This window comes from Drosophila navojoa, chromosome 3, assembly GCF_054131105.1.
Source record: "Drosophila navojoa isolate 15081-1374.11 chromosome 3, UAZ_NAV_1.0, whole genome shotgun sequence".
NCBI lineage: Eukaryota > Metazoa > Arthropoda > Insecta > Diptera > Drosophilidae > Drosophila > Drosophila navojoa.
The window spans coordinates 29,637,750-29,660,469 of record NC_142891.1 but is presented as its reverse complement, the minus strand read 5'-3'; the positions used below and the strand labels follow the sequence as shown (position 1 = coordinate 29,660,469).

Here is a 22,720-nt window from a genome sequence, read left to right as displayed (position 1 = left end):
TTGATGGAGCTAGATAGACTGCCGAGGTCACAAAACATCGATATCAGCAATATCTGACCTAAAGGATACCGGAAGAGTGGACAAAAATCGGCTCTAAGGACACAAAAAATCGTATATGCAAAAATGTCTAAGGGCACTCTAAAAAAAAATGAGTATCATACCAAATGTCAAATATGAACCGCTTTTTGATAGATCTAGAATCTGGTCACTTGCTGAAGAAAACACCGAATATTAAAGTAACGCCAAATTTTGTGTTTTCCGGTTTTTGCAAAATTTTTGTTAATTATATGAAATAAACTTTGTATATTGATATATACGTCATCCTAAAGGTAATTCTTCAACCAACACTTTAGCATTTTCACTTTTTTAATTTAAACAAATATTACATGTTTTATGAGCGTTTGAAGTTGAAAAATACAAAAACCAAATATTAATGTTAGACTACTGCAATATAATCAAATGAGGGTTCTAGATTGGCCATCAAATAGCCTAGATCTAAACCCAATTGAAAATATTTGGTGGCTAATGAGAAACCAGCTACGAAATGAGCCACAAACGAGTATTTCTGACCTGAAAATCAAGTTGCAAGAGATGTGGGACTCAATTTCTCAAGAGCATTGCAAAAATTTGTTGAAATCAATGCCAAAACGAGTTAAATGCATGACGCAGCCAAGAGTGACGTTACACAATTTTAATATTAATTAAATTATTGCTTTAAGTATTATAGTTAATCACATTACGCAGCGTTCCAATTAATAGTGGTCAAATTTTTCTTATCTCTTAAGTAAACCGTTTGAATAAATTACTCATATTATTGTTGTTGCTCAAAATAAAGCAAAACTTTTTCATCGTGAAGAGAATAATTCTCTTTAACACGAAATGCATTGGTACGTGTTATCTTTAGTAGTGTTGATGATAAACATTGGACACTGCAAAAAGCATGCTGTTCGAATTATTAGTGGTTGTGCTCGTATATGTGTATATAAAATTTTGTGAACTCTCTTGGATTGCTCATAGAGCTTTGATTTTGAAATTCGGACTCTCAGGAAACTACCTATATTTTGTGATGCTCTTGTTACGCATATAACATAGGCAGATATTGATGTTCGCTTTTGCACGAACAAAAAATATTTTCTTAATATTAGTATTAAAAGTATTAAAGTTTTATGATTGCCTATATCATATAAATAAATTAATAGAATATGAACTTTTTTCCCTTCTAGCTCTATCTGCCTATCAGAAGTATATGCGGCTATGTCCAAAATATTGGAATAACCACAGCTTTTTATACGGACTCGGAATCGTTTACTTTGAATTTCGTTGTTTTAAATGGTAAGGAATGTTATATATTGACTTAATATGACCAGTATAAAAATCATTATTTTCAATATACGTTGACCATATACATGTTTGCCCATAAGCCATAATTACATTTTAAATTGTTACTCGCTCATACAATACGCTACACGCGCTTTCCATTTTTGAGGAAATATTTCTATTTCGATTTCTTTTAAAATGGTAAAATTGATACCCTCATTTTTCGCTAAATATGACAAGTTATTTTAAGGACTAGAGACTTATTAAGCTATTGAATAGAATTTCATATCGAAGAAACGTTATAACAACAAGTAAGCAGAGAGTGCTTAAATATATGTATATTTAGCATGTTTTAGTATCTTAGCAAAAGCATTAAAATCTGAAGTACTATGCTGGATCTTACTATACGACAGTAAATAATTTACTTTAAACCCTGAACCCATGAAACAAAAAAAACTATCTGTAATTACAAACTCTTCGTATTCATCAAATGTATATAAACAGTAAATCTTAACTCTCCAGGTTTAATAGGGATAAAATCGGATGAGTTATTGAAAGAAATATGATAGACTTGTATGATATACTCTTGCAACTTCTAAGATTTAGGCGTTCATACGGACGTACAGACGGACAGAAATATATACTTTATGGGGTCTGCCACTCCTCCTTCTCCTTCTTACATACTGTTAAAAAATCCTTTGTACCCTGATTTCTCATTGAACAGGTAGTTCCATTAGCACAGTTCGATAAGGTTTTTAATCATAACAATAATAACAAAAATAACGGAATAAATTATCGATATTTATTGATAAACTCGATATGCGCGTGATATACACGGACCTATTAAACAAAATTTCAAGTCTCTAGCTCTTATATATTTTGAGATCGATGCGTTCAAACATACGGACAGGGCAAAATCGACTCAGTTCGTCGCCCTGATGAAAAATATATATACCTTGTGGGGTCTGAAACGCCCCCTTCTGCCTGTTACATACATTTCAACAAAACAATTATACCCTGATTTCCCATTTTCAATGGTTTCAGGGTATAATGATAATTCATGAAAAGGTGAATGAGTGCGTGATAGGCGAAAAACGTCTTGAGTTTACTTTAAAGTGAGCACCTACCTCATAGCTTACGGCCTTCAACAAAATGAGCAAGAATAAATGAATCCTAAAAGAAATCACTCGAGTTTTCGCATGCATTTTCTGCTTCTTGCGCGGCTTGACAACATTCTTTCACTTAATATTGTTGTTTCGATATGCTCTTTTTTAAGCATGTACACACACATGTATGATCATTTTTGTGTCTGTCAACGCATGTACTCGCATTCGCACTCGCACCTACACTCTATTACTCAACCTGTTTTCGGGTTACATATTAACATACACTGTCTAACATTAATTTTCGTTTTATTTTTTTTTTATTTTTCAACTTCAATTGCGCATAAAGCATGTAATATTAGTTGAAATTAAAAAATTGAAAATGCTAAATTGTAGATTTAATATAACTCACAAAAATTGTATATAAACAAAAAAAAAAAAAAAAAAAAAAAAAACGACATTCGGCGTTATTTTAATATTCGTTTTTTCTTTAACAATTGACCAAATGCCAAGTTCTATTAAAAACGGTTAACATTTAACATTTGGTATGATACTTATTATATTTTAGAGGTTCCCTTAGATGTTTTTGTATAAAGGTTACAGTTTTGTTTTGTTCTTGGAGCCCACTTTTCCTGTAGCTATGTCTTTAGGTAAGATATTGAAGATATCGATGATTGTTTGACCACGGCAGTCTACCTGGCTGCAAAATTTGTTATAGACGTCACGAAGGGTGTTTCCAAAAGTTTTGGGTAACTGCACAGTAACCAGGACTCGATTTTGTGAGCCATTGTTTAGGAGTACTGTCCTGAAACTGTTTCCAATTTTTATTTAAAATTTATTATTTATTATTATTACTATCTTAATTCATGAAGTCATCTAAAATACCCATACTTCCTTCTCCATTGCAGTTTGTAAAAAGCACGAATTTTTGGCACTAATTGTCCCTGAAGAGAGAGAAGAAGAGAAGCTTTAAATTTTGTATACATACATATTAATATGAATTTTTTATAATATCGTTTGTTTTTTTTTTTTTTTTTTTTTTTTTTTTTTTTTTTTTTTTTTAATAGAGCCACTCTCCCACCCCTTTCGCTTATAGCGTCCGGCTATTGCGACGAAAATTCTAGTTCCCAGATAAACTTATCACTAACATTCGTCGTCTTCAGAATCATCTTTTTCTTCACTTTCTGTAGAACTAGCAAATGTTTCAGAAGGATCGAAACTATATGCTTCTAGAAGTGCAATAACTTCTGTAGGCAGTTCTTTTTTTCTATTCCGGCGAGCTCGTTCTTTCAAACTGAGACTAGAAATAAGTGGGTTTGATGAGTCTAGTGCTCTATTGAATACGTCACTTATATTTTGTAATCGCCTGCACTTCCTAGTATGAGATTTTCGCGCTTCAGAGGCGTGCTCCCCCAAACTTCCAACTGGAAGTATACAGGTATTTGATGCCCATGCACCAAAATGTTGTGGATAGCAAAAATATTATATATAAAATATAATATGACAAACACAAATTGACTCAAATTGAGACTCTGACCCCGGCCTGAGAATAAAGTAACCTTTCATGTTTTCTCACACAAAACTTTAAATTTCCCGGAGTTCATGCGCGCAAGAGATAGCAATTAATATTATAAAATCGTTTTTTAAGATTTCTTGGTCAAAATATTAAATGGTAGAAAACAACTCAACATTTCCAAAAGCTCTTCTTGCTGCGTTGCCGTCATTACAGCTACCACTTCAAAAGAAAAGTTGTATCCTTTTCCGTTCATTTCTTGACGAAACTAATGCAAAGACGCGTCGTGTTTCGTTTTAATTTAATTGCTTTCGACCTGATCTTTTAGGTGATCGGTCGAATGCACCTTGATACTTGACTCTAATCAGCAATCGATTGCATTTTTTAAATGATACTTAATAAATCCAACTATTTTTTTTTTTACTCTATAGTTAATTGATTTAAATTTATCGTCCAATAAGTTCTCTTTACTTATTTTGTAACTCTATATTCTTTTATAGCGCTTTGTTGTCGCTTGTTGCTGCTCCGCACTTCTAGCAGCATGGAATTGCAGACCTCATGTGTAACTGCAACATGTCGATTATTTTGTGAAGGAGCAAAAATGAGCAAGAAGTCTTTTTATACCCTGAACCCATTGAAAATGGGAAATCAGGGTATAATGGTTTTGTTAAAAGTATGTAACAGGCAGAAGGAGGCGTGGCAGACCCCACAGGGCGACAAGCTGAGTCGATTTAGCCCTGTCCGTCTGTCTGTCCGTCCGTCCGTCTGTCCGTATGGCTAATTGAAAAATTTTATAAGTTTAAATTTGTTTCTAGCCCTCATATATGTATGTACGCATATATGCATGTATATGTATGCACATAAGTCTGCAGGCATATGTAGCATCAGACATTCCAGCCTTTCTTATGCACGCGCTCATTTGTATGTGTGTATGTATGTACACATAAATGCAAATTATTTTTGGATCTCATTTTAATTACAGTTGTTGACAGTAGGTGGTGGCGCTGTCGGCAAAGGCGCCGGTTCAAATTTGTTTTGTATTTTGACAAACATGGCTAGGTGCGAGTTCAAATCCCGGGGAAAACTCTTTTTTGTAAATTGCAAATTTTGTTATTTTAGCTTTTATATTTTTTAAATATCTAAATTTTATTTTTAAATGCCTATTAAGCCTATTTGTATATACATGTAGATACATAGACACCTCATTTTTGGCCAGTTCTTAGAAAGAGCTAACGGTTACGTAAATGCGAAATTTGAATGCTTACGCTCAAAAAATGTGAAAATTACAGGGTATTTTTCGATATGCCACGCCCCCAAAGAGGCGTGACAATTATTTTTGGGGCATCGATAGAGGAGGTTACCAGTAACTCAACTATCCAAATTTGAAGCTTCTAGCTTTTAAACTGTATAGTGCCTAAAATATAGCCAAATTTGAAAAATCACTATATCTTCAGGTCCGATTTACCACGCCCCAAGTAGGCGTAGACATAAAATTTTCATCAGTCATTATAGAATTATAGCATTAGCTCACGTGCGAATTTTCAACGTTCTAGCTTTAGAACTTTGGGAGATACAGTTTTATCTGATTTACCACGCCCCCAATGGGCGTAGATATATCCACCATAGCTTTTTGGACTTGGGGGGTCAACGCGGATCTACATACCAAATTTCAACTTTCTAGCTCTTCAACTAACATGATTTCTGGTATATCGGAAAATGCATTTTCCGATTTGCCACGCCCCTAGTGGGCGGATCGGGAAAATTTTAACACTTTATAAATCGGAGTTATACACGAGTATGTGTTCCAAATTTCAAGTCTCTAGCTTCAATAGCGGCGAAATGAACTGCGTTCATACGGACAGACGGACAGACGGACGGACAGCAAGACGGACATTGCACAAAACCAATATACTAATTCACTTCGTGAATGAGTATAAAAATCGTAATAGATCGACTCCTATTTCTGTAAATCTACCTTCGGTGCAATCTTCATTACACATTGTACCAAAAAACTAAATACTTTCCAATCTTCTTCGCAGCTGTCTATGATTTGTATGATGTACGTGGCTTAAATTCTAAATTGAAAACTCTATTCTTGCACAGTTTTAGTGTACAATATGATATTATTGCATTCACTGAAACGTGGCTAACTAATAATATTCATAATAGTGAAATCCTTTCAAGTAATTTTACTACTTATAGACTCGGTCGTTCAATGCGTAGAGGGGGTGGTGTGTTAATTGCGGCTAAATCCAGTATCCTCTCCGAATTGTTTACCTTTTTGTCCCTTCATAATGCGGAGATTATGGGTTAGGGTTAAATTAACTCTCTCATCGTGCTCATTTATCACATGTTCTTATATCCCTCCCTTTTCTGACGTACAATTTTCTTCTCAACATATTAATTATATTAAAGAAGCTTCTAGTGCTTTATTTTATTTTAATATTCCTAACACTTCTTGGTCGTCAACTTGTAATGCAAATTACTTTTTTCCGACAATTGACCACAATCTTTTTGATGAATTGTTTAACCTGTCTATGTCTCAGATGAACTCTACTTCTAATCATCTAAATCGCACACTAGATCTTGTGTTCATTAATCATGATTCGCTTATTAATATCGTTGATCAACTTCTTTCTGCTCAGCTGAGGATATACATCACCCCACTTTAGAGGTTTTATTAGCTGATTTGCCTTCTAAACCAAGGCTCTGTTATCATAAATGTAATTTTGTTTTGCTCGAATTAATTAATTCAACAGACTGATACCTTTAATATGATTGGTTGATATTAATTTGGCAGTATCGCTTTTTTATACAACCTTAAACTCTATTCTGGATGTGTGCCCTCTCTGCCGTATTTCGCCCGTTTCAAATAAGCCGCCTTGGTTCACTAAGACTCTTTCGAATTTAAGAAATATTAAAACTAAATATTTTAAGAACTATAAAAAGTCTGGGTCAAGTGTCGACTGGTCTAAATATTCCATAGCCAAGTATTTCAATTTTTTAAATACTCGTTGTTATGAGAATTATTTTATACGTTGCAAAGGTCAGTTTGCTCGAGATACTAAACAATTTTACTCATTTGTAAACTTAAAGCGCAAGTCTTCTGGTCTGCAGTCCTCATTTCTCCTTGGTGCTAAAAAAACTTGTAATGACCAGGATTACTCTGATCTATTTGCAGAGTTTTTTTTTTTTTTTTAATCCACCTTTCCTTCAGATGATACTTTTATCCGTATTCACTTTCTGAATGCTCCTAAGGTCACTGCAGCCTCTCTGGCTGCACCATTAAGAAGTTGAAATCATCTTTCTCTCCTGGTGCCGATAATATTCCAAGGTGTGTGATTGAAGAGTGCAGTCTTCAGTCACCTTTACTAGAATTGTTTAAATTGTCTTTGGAAACTTCTGTGTTCCCTTCAATTTGGAAAGAATCTTTCATCATTCCCCTATATAAACAAGTAAGAAGGCTCTAGACGAGACTGCCCATTCTAAACTGCTTCTATGCACACATACATACACATGCATCCAGACGCATGTATAACAACGCGCTCTGCTGACGGCGCAGTGAGCAGCGACTGCGCTGACAATGACCTTCAGTCGTACCGCTCCTTATATTGTTGACTATAAAATTAGTAACATTTCCTTAAAACGCGTTATAAGGTTACATTAATTTTCAAGCCGGGGTCAGAGTCTGTCTGCCCAGGGCCATAACTTACAAGAAATTTATAAGTGGGAGGGGGCTGCTATAGGTTAGACAAACACGCGGTTAACTATGATTAGCGTTAATCGTTCACAGGCAAATTAACTGTAAATGAGTACACGATCATGAACATGGTATGCTTACTTTATTAAACAGTATTTCAAGTCCGAGCCTAGATTACCACGCTACTAATACCCAACCAAAAAGAACACGCACCCGCCCGCGCCGCGCGTCGAAAATACTCCCGATCACCCAAACACGTCTGTTTGCTTCGAGCGCTCAAAATTAATTCCCGCTTGCGCGCAGCTTTTGATTCCCTTCTGCCGCTGTGCAGATTTCACCACGGTGTCAGCAATGTCAGCAACTTTCGCGCGTCCGCCTACTAATTTGAATTATGCTTATATTATAAAACTGGTTGCTATGACACTTACAACTACTTATTAACTAATTAGCAATACTTTACAAACTAACACTTATCCTAGTTATTACCTAACTTACTTTCTACCAAAATACTTATCTGCTACAGAATATAACTCCGAATATAATGCAATGGTGTCGCTTATTTGCTACAAAATATTGTCTACAAACTCCTCTCCACTATAAAATGAATGGAATGTAAACTTAATTTTAATCAAAAGTGTGTTTGGCTTTATTATACGTTGGGCTAAGGAATTTAAAGATCCATAACTACCAAGCGATTATTTATTACACTTGTGCATCCCACCTTAGGCTGACGTCAGAGTGGCCGCGAGAAGCGATGCGATGCTATAAGCGCTAATAACCGCAGCGATCTTCAAAGCGATGACATGACAGAGAAAGAGAGAAACATTGCTTGAATTGCCAAAAAGAACATATTTCACCTACTAACCAACGGGTAAAACACACGTATATGAAAAGCTTTATAACGCAATAAACAAGCGACTATCTTTACTTACCAATACTGTGTGGCAATGTGGCCGGCGAATAACTCATACATGCATATGTATGTATGTGTGAAGTATAGTGACTGGCAGGGAACTCGCGCGAATATCATTTCAATGATCGTGGGTTGCGTATCAGAATGAATTTAAAAACAAGTAAGAAAACTCTAGTCGAGAGCGCTCGACTAGATACTACCCTGAACCAAACTAATAGAAAAGCACATTTAGTATGGTTCAAACTTCAATTTCGATGTATTTAAAAATATAAATGAAATAGAAAACTCATTTAATTATATATATAAAAATTTTGAAACAATTAAAAAAAATAATTCCGACACGCTCTGGGTTTGAACCCGAGACCTTGTGATGAAGCGCCGCGCTTTCTACCGTGACGCCACCCTTCCGTTCTGATTTTCAACGTCAAAACTGAAATAGATTCACTGCTACAGCGCCATCTATCAAATCTAAGTCAAACTAACTGCTGATGTGACTTTAAGAATGTGCAAGAACAAGCAAACTAATAAAAACGTACATAATCAAATTAATCAAATTACATAATCAAATTTAATCAAATATATAAAAGTTTTGAAGCAATTAAAAGAAAACTACAACACAGCAGGATTTGAACCAGAGACCTCGCGATCGAGCGCCGCGCCCTCTACCATGACGCCATTCCTCTGTTGCTATTTGCTATATCAAAACTGATATAGATTCACTGATGCAACGCCATCTAGCAGAACTTAACGAAAGCACATTCTGATGTGATACTAAGAATGTGCTAGAAGATGTTTGAATGTATGTGTGCACACGTATTGGAAAACTGCTGTTGCTGAAGCACGTGCGTTTGTTAATTGGCCAAACATTTTGTTATTTTTTAACGTCGATTGACTAAACCGAATTTGATGAAACTTTCAGCATATGATCTACATATTTTATTGAATATTTGGCATTTAAAAAAAAAACATGTTAAATCATTCACAATTAGCTATACTAGCATCTGACCTTCACTGGGGATTCTGGTGAATTTGGAGCCGGTATCCAAAATATAACAAAAACCGAAATTGTATAAAATGCATTGGAATATATTTTTAAAATTTGGAGACTATAGCTCTAAAAATGTAGAAGATATAAATTTATAACCTATTGCGCTTGGGTTGCGCTGCAGTGTTGGCAATATTATAAGAACTTATTTGTTGAATAATTTAATTTCTAGACGTACGATCGTAATGAAACTTTCAGAACGTAATCATAATGTTTAAATGTATGTGTATACCGAAGCACAAGTCTCTAGTATTTGATATACGACTTTTACAAAGATGAGGGTGAGGGGGTGGATTTAGGGGTGGGGGGTAAATTTTGACAAAAACCGAAATTGTATAAAGTTCATCTTAATATACATTTTAAATTTGGAGACTAGCTTGAAAGATGTAGGAGATATAATTATTTAAGTGATCTTCGATAAGGTTTTTTATCGATAAAAAAGTATCGGAATGAGCTATCGTTTTTTAGTGATAAACTCGATATGCGCGTGATATATACGGACATTTAAAAAAAAAGTTGAAGAGTCTAGCTCTTATATCTTCTGAAATCGACGCGTTCATACATACGGACAGACGGACGGACGGACGGACAGACAGACAGACGGACAGGGCCAAATCGACTCAGCTCGTCGTGCTGATCAAGAATATATATACTTTGTGGTCTGCCACTCCTCCTTCTGCCTGTTACATACATTTCAACAAAACCATTATACCCTGATTTCCCATTTTCAATGGGTTCAGGGTATAAAAAGTGTAGTACCTGATTAAGCTCAGTATACAAAATGGGATGGGATTGTCGATCCCTTGCATCTTTTCATATATATATGTACATGCATATACAGGAGTAAATAAAAACTTATAAAAACTATTGGCAAGCACTCTTGTCACTTTATTAATCAGCTACTTAAATAGAAGCGCGCCTTTTCAATTCGAACCCAAAATCGTTCACACAACTCTAAGTTGAGGTAGGCAGCCAATGCACTCGATTTTTTTGGCATTAATTGTAAATGAAGAGCTAGGAACTTGAAATTTTAGGAATATATTATTAATATTAAAAAGGAAATTTGGATTTTTTTTTTTTACAATTGGGCGTGGCATTCAAATTTTCCGCCCCTTTTACATATTATATTAAATTAAAAATCATTACCTGTGGGCTCAAATTATTTTTAATAACTTTTTTGTACACTTTTAGCAACTTTAAATTATATTTTTATTATATTTCATTCAACTGCAAGCAAATATTAATATTTGAAGACTCTTAGGGATATATAAAATATATGCGATATAATTTTAAACTGAATGGTCTTCATATTCTTCATCTAATTCAAAATTTAACTCTAAATTTTTATCATCTATGTTTTGGTCTTCACTTTCATCCTCATTTTCGTCTTCATTTTCTTTTTCAACTAAGGTTGGCTCCATTAAGCCTTCAAATGTTGCTGGTAATTGAAAATTGGGATCTTCCAAAAGTTTAATAACTTATTTTGGGAATTTTTTTTTCTTGTTTTTCTTTTCGCGTTCTTTTAAACTGAGTGAAGAGAGAAGTGGATCAGATGAGTCTAAAGCCCTATTAAATATATCAGTTAAATTCTCTAATCGGCTACATTTCCTGGCGTGAGATTCCTTATCATTTCTATACAGCGTGTTCCGGGATTCAGACGCGTTTTCTCCTAATATGCCAACAGGAATTATGCAAGTGCCCATAATTTGGTATCCATGTACCAAAATTTTATGAACATCATTGATATTTCCACTTCCATTAGGCCTGGGTTTATCCGCATGAAGACCCATTTCATCCCACAGCTTAATTTCTTGTTTACGCAATGATACCTTTTGTTTGTCGACATTCTTAACACGCCATTTTTTAATTTCGATTCTGTACGATATTTTCAATACAAACTCAAGGAATCGAATCCAAGCATGCAGAGGGCTAATTCCATATTGCAAATTTGTAGAAGAAGTTCTAAAAATTTCCGAAGTACCGAAGTACTTTCCAAAGTACCTTCACAATCAATTATCACCCTGCCTTCAAGCCACCTAGCATGATGCATTTTAAACCTTTCCGAATTCCGGTTGCACTTTGGCAGATGCTTCTTTATATACTGTACAAATTGCTTTACTCTTTTATCAATTAGATTATTCATATTTTCGCTAATATTATTGATAATTTTTTCAATAATAAAGTTTTTTACCGCGCCTTCTTGGCGGTTGTTGTTGGTCCATACCTCCACAAGCTCTGCACGACAAAGCTCGTTTTTAACTGCAAAAACTAATTTTTTTCCAAAAGGAACAAAAAGGAGCAAACGAGGTTAATAGATTCCGAACCTGGACATAATACACAACAACTGTTATATCAAACCTCTGTGAAGTGGTGTGCTGCACAAAAGTAATACTCCACGGAACACAAGTACATTTGTTAATTTTTAGCTAAAAATACAGACAGACAACACACTGGACAACTGGACAATAACACAATTACAATCAAAAAGTAATAGCAATAACTTATAGTACATACCATTAGGTACGTTTTCCATTATACACTTTTATTTATTTATGTTTACACAAAAGCTCCACTTTAATTGCAAGTTGAACAAAATTTCCCGCGCTTTTTATATATCAAACGCAACTATGCAACAGCTGACTTTGAGTATGTGTAAAATATTAATGGTAGTCGCTAAATTTAAAAAAAAATACTTTTTAATTTAGTTGAAGTATATATATTCAATAAATAAAAGAAAATTTTAAATTGTAAACAAAATTTTTTTTGAATAAATACCCATAGTGCAATGTTCACGTCCTATACTTACACACATGCACATACACAAACGTACATTTAAAGGCACATAGGCATACAAATGCTTCTGCAAGTGATATCCCACAGCTGTGAGCATCGCGCCCCCTGCATACACACAATCAAACATATGTATGTAAGTGTGAAAATCAACCAAATGCAAATGCTGGGCTTCAAAATTGCTACGGTAGAAAGAGCTTCGCACACAGGCATATAAAGACTACATGTATGAGCAAGGGACTGTAGTGCGTGTGTGTACGCGCGTCTCGAAAACATTTTCATTATAAGCACCAAAGCTTTCATACCCTTCTCGCAAATAATAACGAAAACGTAAATATTTTGTACGAGCTTGGCAGACGGTTTGAAGAGTTCAGTATACTCTTCATGCAGAAGGGAAGACATGGGTTCTGCTGCTTGTGCTCACATGCATACATACATCTATAGTTGAGAGAGCAAAGACCACCGAGGAGGAGCCGAGCAAATACGAAGTTCTGTGGGTCATAATCCCCAAAAATAAGTGTGCAAAACGCTTTACTTTAGGTGTCCGGTCTATGTGTTATCTGGTTAGTGGTAGAACTTTTGGTATATAATCGTACCTTACACGCCACCACGCTCACAACAACTTCGATAGATCGAAATCGAAAATTTTCAATCGATCTATCGCACTTCACAAGTTCCATCGATAATATCGATAGAGCTCTCGATGGATTTCCCAGCTCTTTTGGTCAGCCGCGATTGACTGAGCACTTAAAGCAACATGATTAAAATTTCCCATAACGTGATACTACTACTTAATTAAAATCGGTAATTGGTAAACTAAGTTTCTCCTGGTTCTGGATGCAGTTTTTGGCGCAAAAGAGTTTTTCCTGTATCCAAATAAAATATTGTCTATGTATCTATTTATTGTAGAATACTGTTCCAATTATCATCCGTTTCTCTTAGATTCATTACTGAATGCTTATCGATGTATCGAATACGTGTAATGAGGTATATCGATATTTTTGATTTTCAGCACTAATAATTGTGAATCTGTATTGACTGAGTGATTTTTATATAAAATTAGAAAAAAACACTGCCAAATATAAACTGTCACAACTTCGAAAAGCTAGTACAAATAAAAGAAATAAAGTTTAATAAATTATTATACAGATACAGGATGTGTGCTGCCCTATCTACATATTGCAATATCATATGTGTAATAATATATGTATGTGAGTATATATGTTAACATAAATCTAAAGGATTGTATTTGTGTATACATATGTATATAAACAACTAAGCAAATAGAATGTTTACACAAACCAATACATACATATGTAACTCAATTTGACTTTCCTTAATTGTTTTATAAAAGACAATTTTTTATATTTTATGTTCCTGATATGTCATAAAAAATGGGTGAAATATAGTCCACATACATAAATATTGTGTTATTAATAATAAGTCAACAGAAACGTTTGTATTATTTTTGTTTGGGCGTTTTAAAAAAAATATATAGATTAGTTATGAATTATTAATACTCTATATGGTAATGAAGGTAAAAGTACATGTTTTAAGAATGGTTTGTAAATTTGGACTGATTATCAATCTGATATTTACATTAATGAACGCAAAGGATTTGAATTATTGTTATTAAGTTCAAAAAGTTTAATATTAGCGAAATGTATATTGCCTCAAACTAAAACATTTTATTCAAATTTTCTAGGTAGTATATTGTATATCAAAACTCCCAAATCAATGTAAAAATTGTATATTAACTTTTACATTTTCTATTCCTTAAGGTCAATTAAACTATTCCAAGAACTTTTGTACTTGAACCCATATTTCGTCTGTGCAAATGAAATTCATCTGCGTTTAGGACTGATGCTTAAAGTTAATAGTGATTTTCGTAGTTCACTTAAACACTTACAGTTGGCATTGGTGGATTCATCACCCTCGACATTTACGGATCTTCAAGGTATATATAAAACACTATTAATTATTAATTATAATAATTATTAATATATATAAAATAGCACCACTTGCATATTCAGAGTTTGAGAAGTTCTCCTCGACACGTTTATCAATGTATTGATCTAATTTTTTCAATCACATAAGCAGAAAATAATTTGTTATTACGGCAAAAAGGAATTATCACCAACATTTTTATAGTTTTTATATACATATTTCAATAAATCTCAAAAAAACCGAAAAATGCCGAAAAAAATAAGAGCACCACTACTCCTTTGCGAGTGAAAACCTGTATTTTTAGCATAGTTACATATCTTCAAAAGCAATTATTGATGAGATTTGTTGTTTATATATCTATTTTTATTAAAAAATTTTAAAAATGTGTAAAAATTTACAAAAAATGGGTCGTGGAAAGCATTGCAACCCCGAACAACGCAATCTAATCAAAAAGTTGCTTTCGGCTCGAAATTTTTACAGGAAAGTTGGTCGTTTGATAGGTTATTCACATAAAATGATGTGACCATGCATTAATCCATAAAAAAAATTGATGAAAAATGCAGATAGCGTGGAGTTCCCAGCAACGTGTCACTTGACTCATTCGCTTGAGTAAAAATGATCCTTTTAAGTCGGCTACACAACTAAAAAAGGATATACTCAACGGATATACTTAAAACATTACTATTTAAATGCTTTCAGTTCAAGAAAAGTACCAGATTTGATATAAAACAAATTTCTAAACGGATGGTATTGGCAAAGGAACACAAAAATTGGTCTGCGAAAGTAGATTATAATGTTTGGTCGAAAAGGATCGCGGTCCAACGTGAGAACAGAACTTGCAATTCAACCCTAGACGTACAAAAAAAAACCATAAAAGGTGGAGGACCAAGTGTAAGAATATGGGGTTACCTTTCGTACTATGGTGTAGGCCCAATTCATTGGATCAAAATCATAACTGACCGAGATGTTTATTTTGATATATTGGAATAAGTGATGCTGGATTAATATACCACTAAAATGACAATACAATGACCCGAAACTTACCATAAAGAAAGCGAAAGAATGGTTTCAGGAGAATTTAATCGACTGGCCAACGCAGTCGGTGGACCTAAATTTAATCGAAAATTTGTGACGGATGACAGAAAAATAGTTTTTTGAATCTAATACAAGTAAGTTTTGGGAAGTCGTTCAGGAGTCCTGAGCTGAAATCCCCTTTAAAAGCCATGCCTAGGCGTTGTACAGCCTTAATTGCTAACAAAGGCAAAACAAACAATTACTAAACTTAAGAGAGTATATTTATTTTCATTTGTCAACCTTTTAAACCTTTTTACTCATTTTCATTTTGTGAATAATTTGTAGCGCAAAATGAAAAATTGGTACTATTATTTGTTCGGAATATTTTCGGCTTTTTTGATAATATTTTGAAGTATATAAAAACGATGAATATTTTTGAAAATTTTTGTTTTTTGCAATAATGAATTGTTTTCTGCTTATATTAAAGCAAAAATTAGATCAATACATTGAAAAATGTAGCTAGGAGAACTTCCTAAACTTTGCATTTGCAAGTGGTGCTATATTATTTTTCGCAGCTGTATGTACACATATGTATACCTTTGCTAGCTCATACTTATTCACCAAATAGAAAAAATGAATTCGTAAACTGGGTTTGTGCACTGTGCAATGGTTTGTGAAACTGAAAGCAAATTTTTACAGTTATTAATAAAAGCTTTTAAAATTTAGAACGGAAAATGCATTTTCTATATGCTAAATATGATAGCTAAAGAGCTAGAGCGTTGAAATTAAGAATCGCGGTGACCACCCAAGATTAAAAAGATATGACGGATATATCTTCCAAAGTTTACGATATGTGACTAGTGAAATATATATGTATACAAATATATATGCATACGCTAATTGGAGATATGGTAAATTGGCAGAAAATGTATTTCATATAGAACAAGTTACAAAATTTAGCGACTTGATGTTGGCATCCTCTATTGACTTGACGCAACACACTCAACTTCAATGTTAAATAAAATCTAAACCATCAGAGCTTAATCTTAAAATTTTTTAAATATTTTACTTAATGTATAAAGCATATATGCGTAGTGCCGCCTTTGTTTGAGATTACTTCAAAAATTCGATTAGGAATGGATTATAAAATTGCTCAATATAATTCAAGGATATGGTTGACCAAGCATGTTCAATACCTTCGATTAACTCTGTCTTTGTACTATACTGTTTTCCGGACTCATACACTTTCCTGACCTACCATCCCCAGACGTTTTCAATGATGTTAAGGTCGGGTGAGTATGGTGGCCACTCCATGAGATCAACTTTTTGGCCCTGAATCCAGGACTTCGCGGATCGGGCGGTGTGAATTGGGGCATTATCGTGCTGGAAAGTCCACTGCAGGTCTTGAAAAAGGTTTTGGAAAGGTGTAAATGCAGTTCTTAAAACGATGTTATAGTCCTGTGCGTTCATACGCGCTAACCTGATGACGCGCAGTGTATAATATATGGGAAATCAAAAAGCAGTGAATGTGAATTGTGCAGTCGGTAACGCCCGACTTCAACTTTCTTACTTGTTTCATTGGGAACCTGTCAGAAACTTCAAATCGTTTTACAATTTTTAAATACTAATACTTTGTATTATTTTTGATACTTTTTCAGTGAAATTTCAAATAGCTCATCTGTATGAAGTACAAAATAAACACAAGGCTGCAAAAGAATTATATGAATTCATCTTAAATGATAAAAATATATCGCTTGACTTAAAAGCGGATATTTACAGACAATTAGGTAAGAATGTATTTTATGAATTAAGATTATTTGTTATTTATTCTTTTACGAAAAGAGTGATTTCGCACAAAACTTCTTATGAAGAACAAATAAAACCCTTAAAACCCTTATCGAGAATAAGCTATTTAATTATATATCCAACATTTTTAGAATACGCCAAAAGTTGCATGAGTGTTGCATGAAGAAAGTGAAAAGTTATTAGACAATTAAGTTCCTATAGTAAGCCCACACTGCAGCCCATGTATGTATTTTGTATGTACGCATACTAGAGCGTATCGTAAAATGATTGGACTATTTGCTATTCGCACGGTTCTGGGGATGTCCTAATTGAGCAGTCTCGAGTAGAGCACTCTTACTTGTTTTCTAAAACACTGCCCTTGAAATGGATGGCACTTCCTTTGGCTGATGGACCGTGCGCTCACTGATTAAGGCTTCAAAATTAAATATATTCGAAACTCACATAGAAGGTGATAGTTTTCAATTTACATTGTTTTGCGTTGCGTTGGCTTTCTTCAATTTCGAATATCAATCAGTTTTTTAAACTTGTTTGGTTTCACCGTTATAGGATTTAATATCGCTACACTAATTATAAAAACTTAACCTAATACAGCAGCTTTTCCGTTTAAAAATCATTTTAACAAAATTTTGGATAGCAAACATGCAAGAGAAAGACAACTAGGGTTGTTGAAAATATATAAAAATATCAATTTATCGATATATTCTTCAACAATAAATATATTTATATCACAATATTTTTCTCTAAATATCGAGTATTTTTGCGGTATTTTTGCGATATTTTTGATACATTTGCATTGGTCACTCCTGTAAGAAGTGAATAAATTACGAATTTACTATAATTTAGTATTGAGAAAACGTATTATTCGAACTTTAATAATGGAAACAGTTGCTAACTCATTAAATATGTCGTCGCAAGTCAAAACACAGCGCTACCGAATACTAATTTAATAAATAAAATACGTATTCTTTTTAATGTACACATATTTTGACCATATAATTACGCCCTGAAAATTTCATTAAGATCGTGTGTTTACAAAAGAAGTGATTCGCCAAGTAAATTCTCATACTATTGCCCACACTGCAGCACAGTCGCTGCTTACTGCGCAGTTAGTAGAGCGCGGGCGCGTGAGGTTGGATGCATGTGTATGTATATGTGCGTGCATAAAAGAAGTGCAGAATGGTAAGAATATCAGCTTGGAGGGTTCAGGGTATCTCCTAGTCAAGCAGTCTTCGGATTATAAAAAAGTCGAAAAATATTAATATATTACAACCCTAAAAGTAAATTAAAATTATTTTTATAAATATTTGATTTTCAGGATGGATGTATCATTGTGTGGAATGCCTAGGCGAAAAAAAAGAACGTGAATCGAAAGCATTACGGTTTTTACAGAAATCAATTGAAGCAGAGCCAAAGTGCGGACAATCATTATATTTATTGGGGAGATGTTACGCTGGAGTGAATAAGGTTCATGATGCGTTTTTAGCTTATAGGAATTCTGTTGAGAAAAGTGAAGGGAATGCAGATACTTGGTGCTCGATTGGGTAATATTATTTCTAAATTTACATTATGAGCAATCAATACTTGTTAATATGTATAGTGTCTTATATCAGCAGCAAAATCAACCCACGGATGCGCTACAAGCATACATATGCGCAGTACAGTTAGATAAGGATCATAAATCGGCGTGGACAAATTTGGGAATACTATATGAGAGTTGCGGGCAATTACGAGATGCGTACGCATGCTATTCAAATGCGGTGAAACAAATGTCAACCCAGGTATAAATTTGAGATTTTTTATATTTTTAAGGTATCCCTGATGTAACTCATAATGTAGTCGAATCCCAATAATTCAAAATGGCAAGGGGGTCAGTTTTTTTTTTTTCGATTTTCACAAAAAGTCACATAATCGAGAGTTATTAAGAAGACGAATTACTATTTTTAATAGAGATTTGTTTTTCGATATATTGTAGTTACCGATTTACAGGCGTACAAATTATCTTGACTCGACTGTGAATAATTTCAATCTATAAATTTGATGCATGAAAAACAATATTAAAACAAGTAAGAACGTTGCAGTCGGGCGCTACCGACTGCGGAATACTCATTCACAGTCCCTTTGTAAATTTAATTTAATTTGGCTTTAAAAAAAATTAGTACAAAACAATTATGCTTTTTGATTATATTGTAGCTTTTGGTAATTTTTATCGAGTAATCGATAATTATTATATTGATCGTGCACTTTTTGAGTACAAATGTATGGTAATTTTCGTTGATAGCTTTCGGTCACACCTATTGCAGATTCTTTAGCGTTTGCTTACATTACAAAAGCGCGCTTTTTAGCATTCTAAGAATTGCGATTGATTTCTGGATTTTCTAGCTGTAGTTTTGTCAGATGACGCTCTGTTATTAGCTTCTTGTATTTTAGCTACCAGTGATACCAGCGATAGCGTGGGCGCTAAAGGCGTCGCAAGTTATGTTACAGCGGCGGAGGTTCAAGTCCCCATCGGGGTTATGTTTTTTTTTTCATACATATTTCGTTTTTTATAAAATAGATATTTTATTCTTTTTTCTAATTGAACAATTTTATAAGTTTAAATTTGTTTCTTCTTAAAAAGCCCTCATATATGTATGTACGCATATATGCATGTATATGTATGCACATAAGTCTGCACGCATATGTAGCATCAAGCATTTCAGCCTATCTTATGCACGCGCTCATTTGTATATGTGTATGTATGTACACATATGTAAATGCAAATTTATCATCCGCTACTCTGGCTCTTCTTTTCTATAATGCGTCATAACAAGAATCTCATTTTTGACAGTATGCGGTAGCGCTGTCGGCAAAGGTGCCGGCTAATTTTGTTTTTGTTATTTTGACAAACATGGCTTGGGTGCGAGTTCAAATCCCGCGGAAAACTCTTTTTTGTAAATTGCAAATTTTGTTATTTTAGCTTCTTTTATATTTTTTAAATATTTAAATTTTATTTTTAAATTTTATAAAAATGTTTCCTTCCGTGTTATCAATGCCTATTAAGCCTATTTGTATATACATGTACATACATATGTAGGTAGCTCAAGCATATAAATGTCGCAATTCGATAATACAAATGCCGATTGCCACGCCCCTAGTGGCCGTAGACACCTCATGTTTGGCCAGTTATTAGAAAGAGCTAACGGTAACGTAAATGCGAAATTTGAATGCTTACGCTCAAAAAATGTGAAAATTACAGGGTATTTTTCGATATGCCACGCCCCCAAAAAGGCGTGACAATTATTTTTGGGGCATCGATAGAGGAGATTATTACCAGTAACTCAACTATCCTTCTAGCTCTTAAACTGTAGGAGATATAAAGTTTTGCGGTTTGCCACGCCCCCTTTGGGCGGACATATATCCAGCATAGCTTATTGGACTTGGGTGGTCAACTCGCCAATACCAAATAGCAAATTACAAGTCTCTAGCATCAATAGTGCCTAAAATATAGCCAAATTTGAAAAATTACTATATCTTCAGGTCCGATTTGCCACGCCCCCAGTAGGCGTAGACATAAGTCATCAGTCATTATAGAATTATAGCATTAGCTCACGTGCGAAATTTCAACGTTCTAGCTTTAGAACTTTATGAGATACAGTTTTATCTGATTTGCCACGCCCCCAATGGGCGTAGATACAGCTGCGAAAAATAAAATAGCACCACTTGCATATTCAGAGTTTGAGGAGTTCTCCTGGACACATTTATCAATGTATTGATGTAATTTTTTCACTCAGATAAGCAGAAATGAATTAGTTATTACGGCAAAAAAGAATTATCACAAAAATATTCATAGTTTTTATATAATTCAAAAAATTCTCAAAAAAGTCGAAAAAATGCCGAAAAAAATAATAGCACCACTACTACTTTTCGAGTGAAAACCTGTATTTTTAGCAGAGTTACATATCTTCAAAAGCACTTATTGATGAGATTTGTTGTTTATATATCTATTTTAATTAAAAAATTTACAAAATTTATAAAAATTTTCAAAAAATGGGTCATGGAAAGTAATGCACCCCCGAACAACGCAATCTAATCAAAAAGTTGATTTCGGGTCGAAATTTTCACAGGAAAGTTGGTCGTTTGATGGGTTATTCACATAAAAAGATCCACCATGCATTAATCCATAAAAAAAATGGTGAAAAATGCGGACAGCGTTGAGTTTTGACCTAGCAACAGATGCCTTGACTCATTCGCGTGAGTAAAAAAGATCCTTTTAAGTCGGCTTCTCAACTGAAAAAGGACCTAAACATATCAGCAATAGACCAAACAGTACGGAAATACTAAAACATTACGATTTAAATGCTTTCCGTTCAAGAAAAGTACCATATTTGAATAGAAAACACATTTCTAAACGGATGGCATTGGCAAAGGATCACAAATATTGGTCTGCGCAGGAATAGAGCAACATTCTTTGGCTTGATGAAAGTACGATGATAATATTTGGTGGAAAGGGATCGTGGTCCAACGTTAGAAGTCCACAGAACTTGCAATTCAACCCTAGACGTACAACAAAAACCATTACAGGTGGAGGATCAAATGTAAGGCTATGTTGTTGCTTTTTGTACTATGGTGTAGGCCCAATTCATTGGATCAAAACCATAACTGACCGACATGTTTATGTTGATATATTGGAATAAGTGATGCTGGATACAATATACCACTAAAATGGGTCTTCCAGCAAGACAATGACCCCAAAAACACCGGAAGGAAAGCGAAGGAATGGTTCCAGGAGAACTCAATCGACTAACCTGCACAGCCGGCGGACCTAAATCTAATCGAAAATTTGTGGGCAGATGACAGAAAATAGTTTCTGAATGTAATACAAGCAATGCAAAAAAGTTTTGGGAAGTCGCTTAGGAGTCCTGAGCTAAAATTCCCTTTAAACGATGTCAGGACTTGGTTGAATCCATGTCTGGGCGTTGAGCAGCCCTAATTGCTAACAAAGGCAAATCAAATAAATGCTAAACTTAAGGGAGTATATTTATTTTCATTTGTCATTAACTATAAACTAAAAGTTTTTACTCATTTTAATTTTTTAAATAATTTTTAGCGCAAAATGAAAAAGTGGTGCTATTATTTTTTTCGGCATTTTTTTCGACTTTTTTGAGAATTTTTTGAATTATATAAAAACTATGAATATTTTTGTGATAATTCTTTTTTACCGTAATAACTAATTCATTTCTGCTTATCTGAGTGAAAAAATTACATCAATACATTGATAAATGTGTCCAGGAGAACATCTCAAACTCTGAATATGCAAGTGGTGCTATTTTATTTTTCGCAGCTGTATATCCACCATAGCTTTTTGGACTTGGAGGGTCAACGCGGATCTACATACCAAACTTCAACTTTCTAGCTCTTCAACTAACATGATTTCTGGTATATCGGAAAATGCATTTTCTGATTTGCCACGCCCCTAGTGGGCGGATCGGGAAAATTTTAACACTTTATAAATCGGAGTTATACACGAGTATGTGTTCCAAATTTCAAGTCTCTAGCTTCAATAGCGGCGAAATGAACTGCGTTCATACGGACA

The 22,720-nt window shown here is 34.1% G+C and overlaps 1 protein-coding gene and 1 long non-coding RNA gene across 5 annotated transcripts in view; one reads left to right on the top strand and one right to left on the bottom strand.

The window, feature by feature from the left end:
- Utx (Utx histone demethylase) overlaps nucleotides 1–22,720 on the top strand; it is a 42,494-nt gene that overhangs the window by 4,693 nt on the left and 15,081 nt on the right. For 2 of the 4 annotated variants that reach the window (XM_089257602.1, XM_089257601.1), the window contains exons 3-7: nucleotides 1,224–1,332; nucleotides 14,163–14,338; nucleotides 17,001–17,129; nucleotides 18,464–18,689; nucleotides 18,746–18,926. In XM_089257602.1, coding sequence (XP_089113728.1) covers nucleotides 1,224–1,332; nucleotides 14,163–14,338; nucleotides 17,001–17,129; nucleotides 18,464–18,689; nucleotides 18,746–18,926 — 821 coding nt within the window. Of the gene's footprint in view, nucleotides 1–1,223; nucleotides 1,333–14,162; nucleotides 14,339–17,000; nucleotides 17,130–18,463; nucleotides 18,690–18,745; nucleotides 18,927–22,720 lie in introns of those variants that run through there. The other 2 variants (XM_089257603.1, XM_089257604.1) reach the window with 2 other exon arrangements.
- Nucleotides 7,415–22,720, bottom strand: part of LOC149091978 (uncharacterized) — a 192,948-nt gene continuing 177,642 nt past the window's right edge. The window contains exon 3 of the long non-coding RNA XR_016196444.1: nucleotides 7,415–7,510. This is a non-coding gene — a long non-coding RNA (uncharacterized LOC149091978). The remainder of the gene's footprint in view (nucleotides 7,511–22,720) is intronic.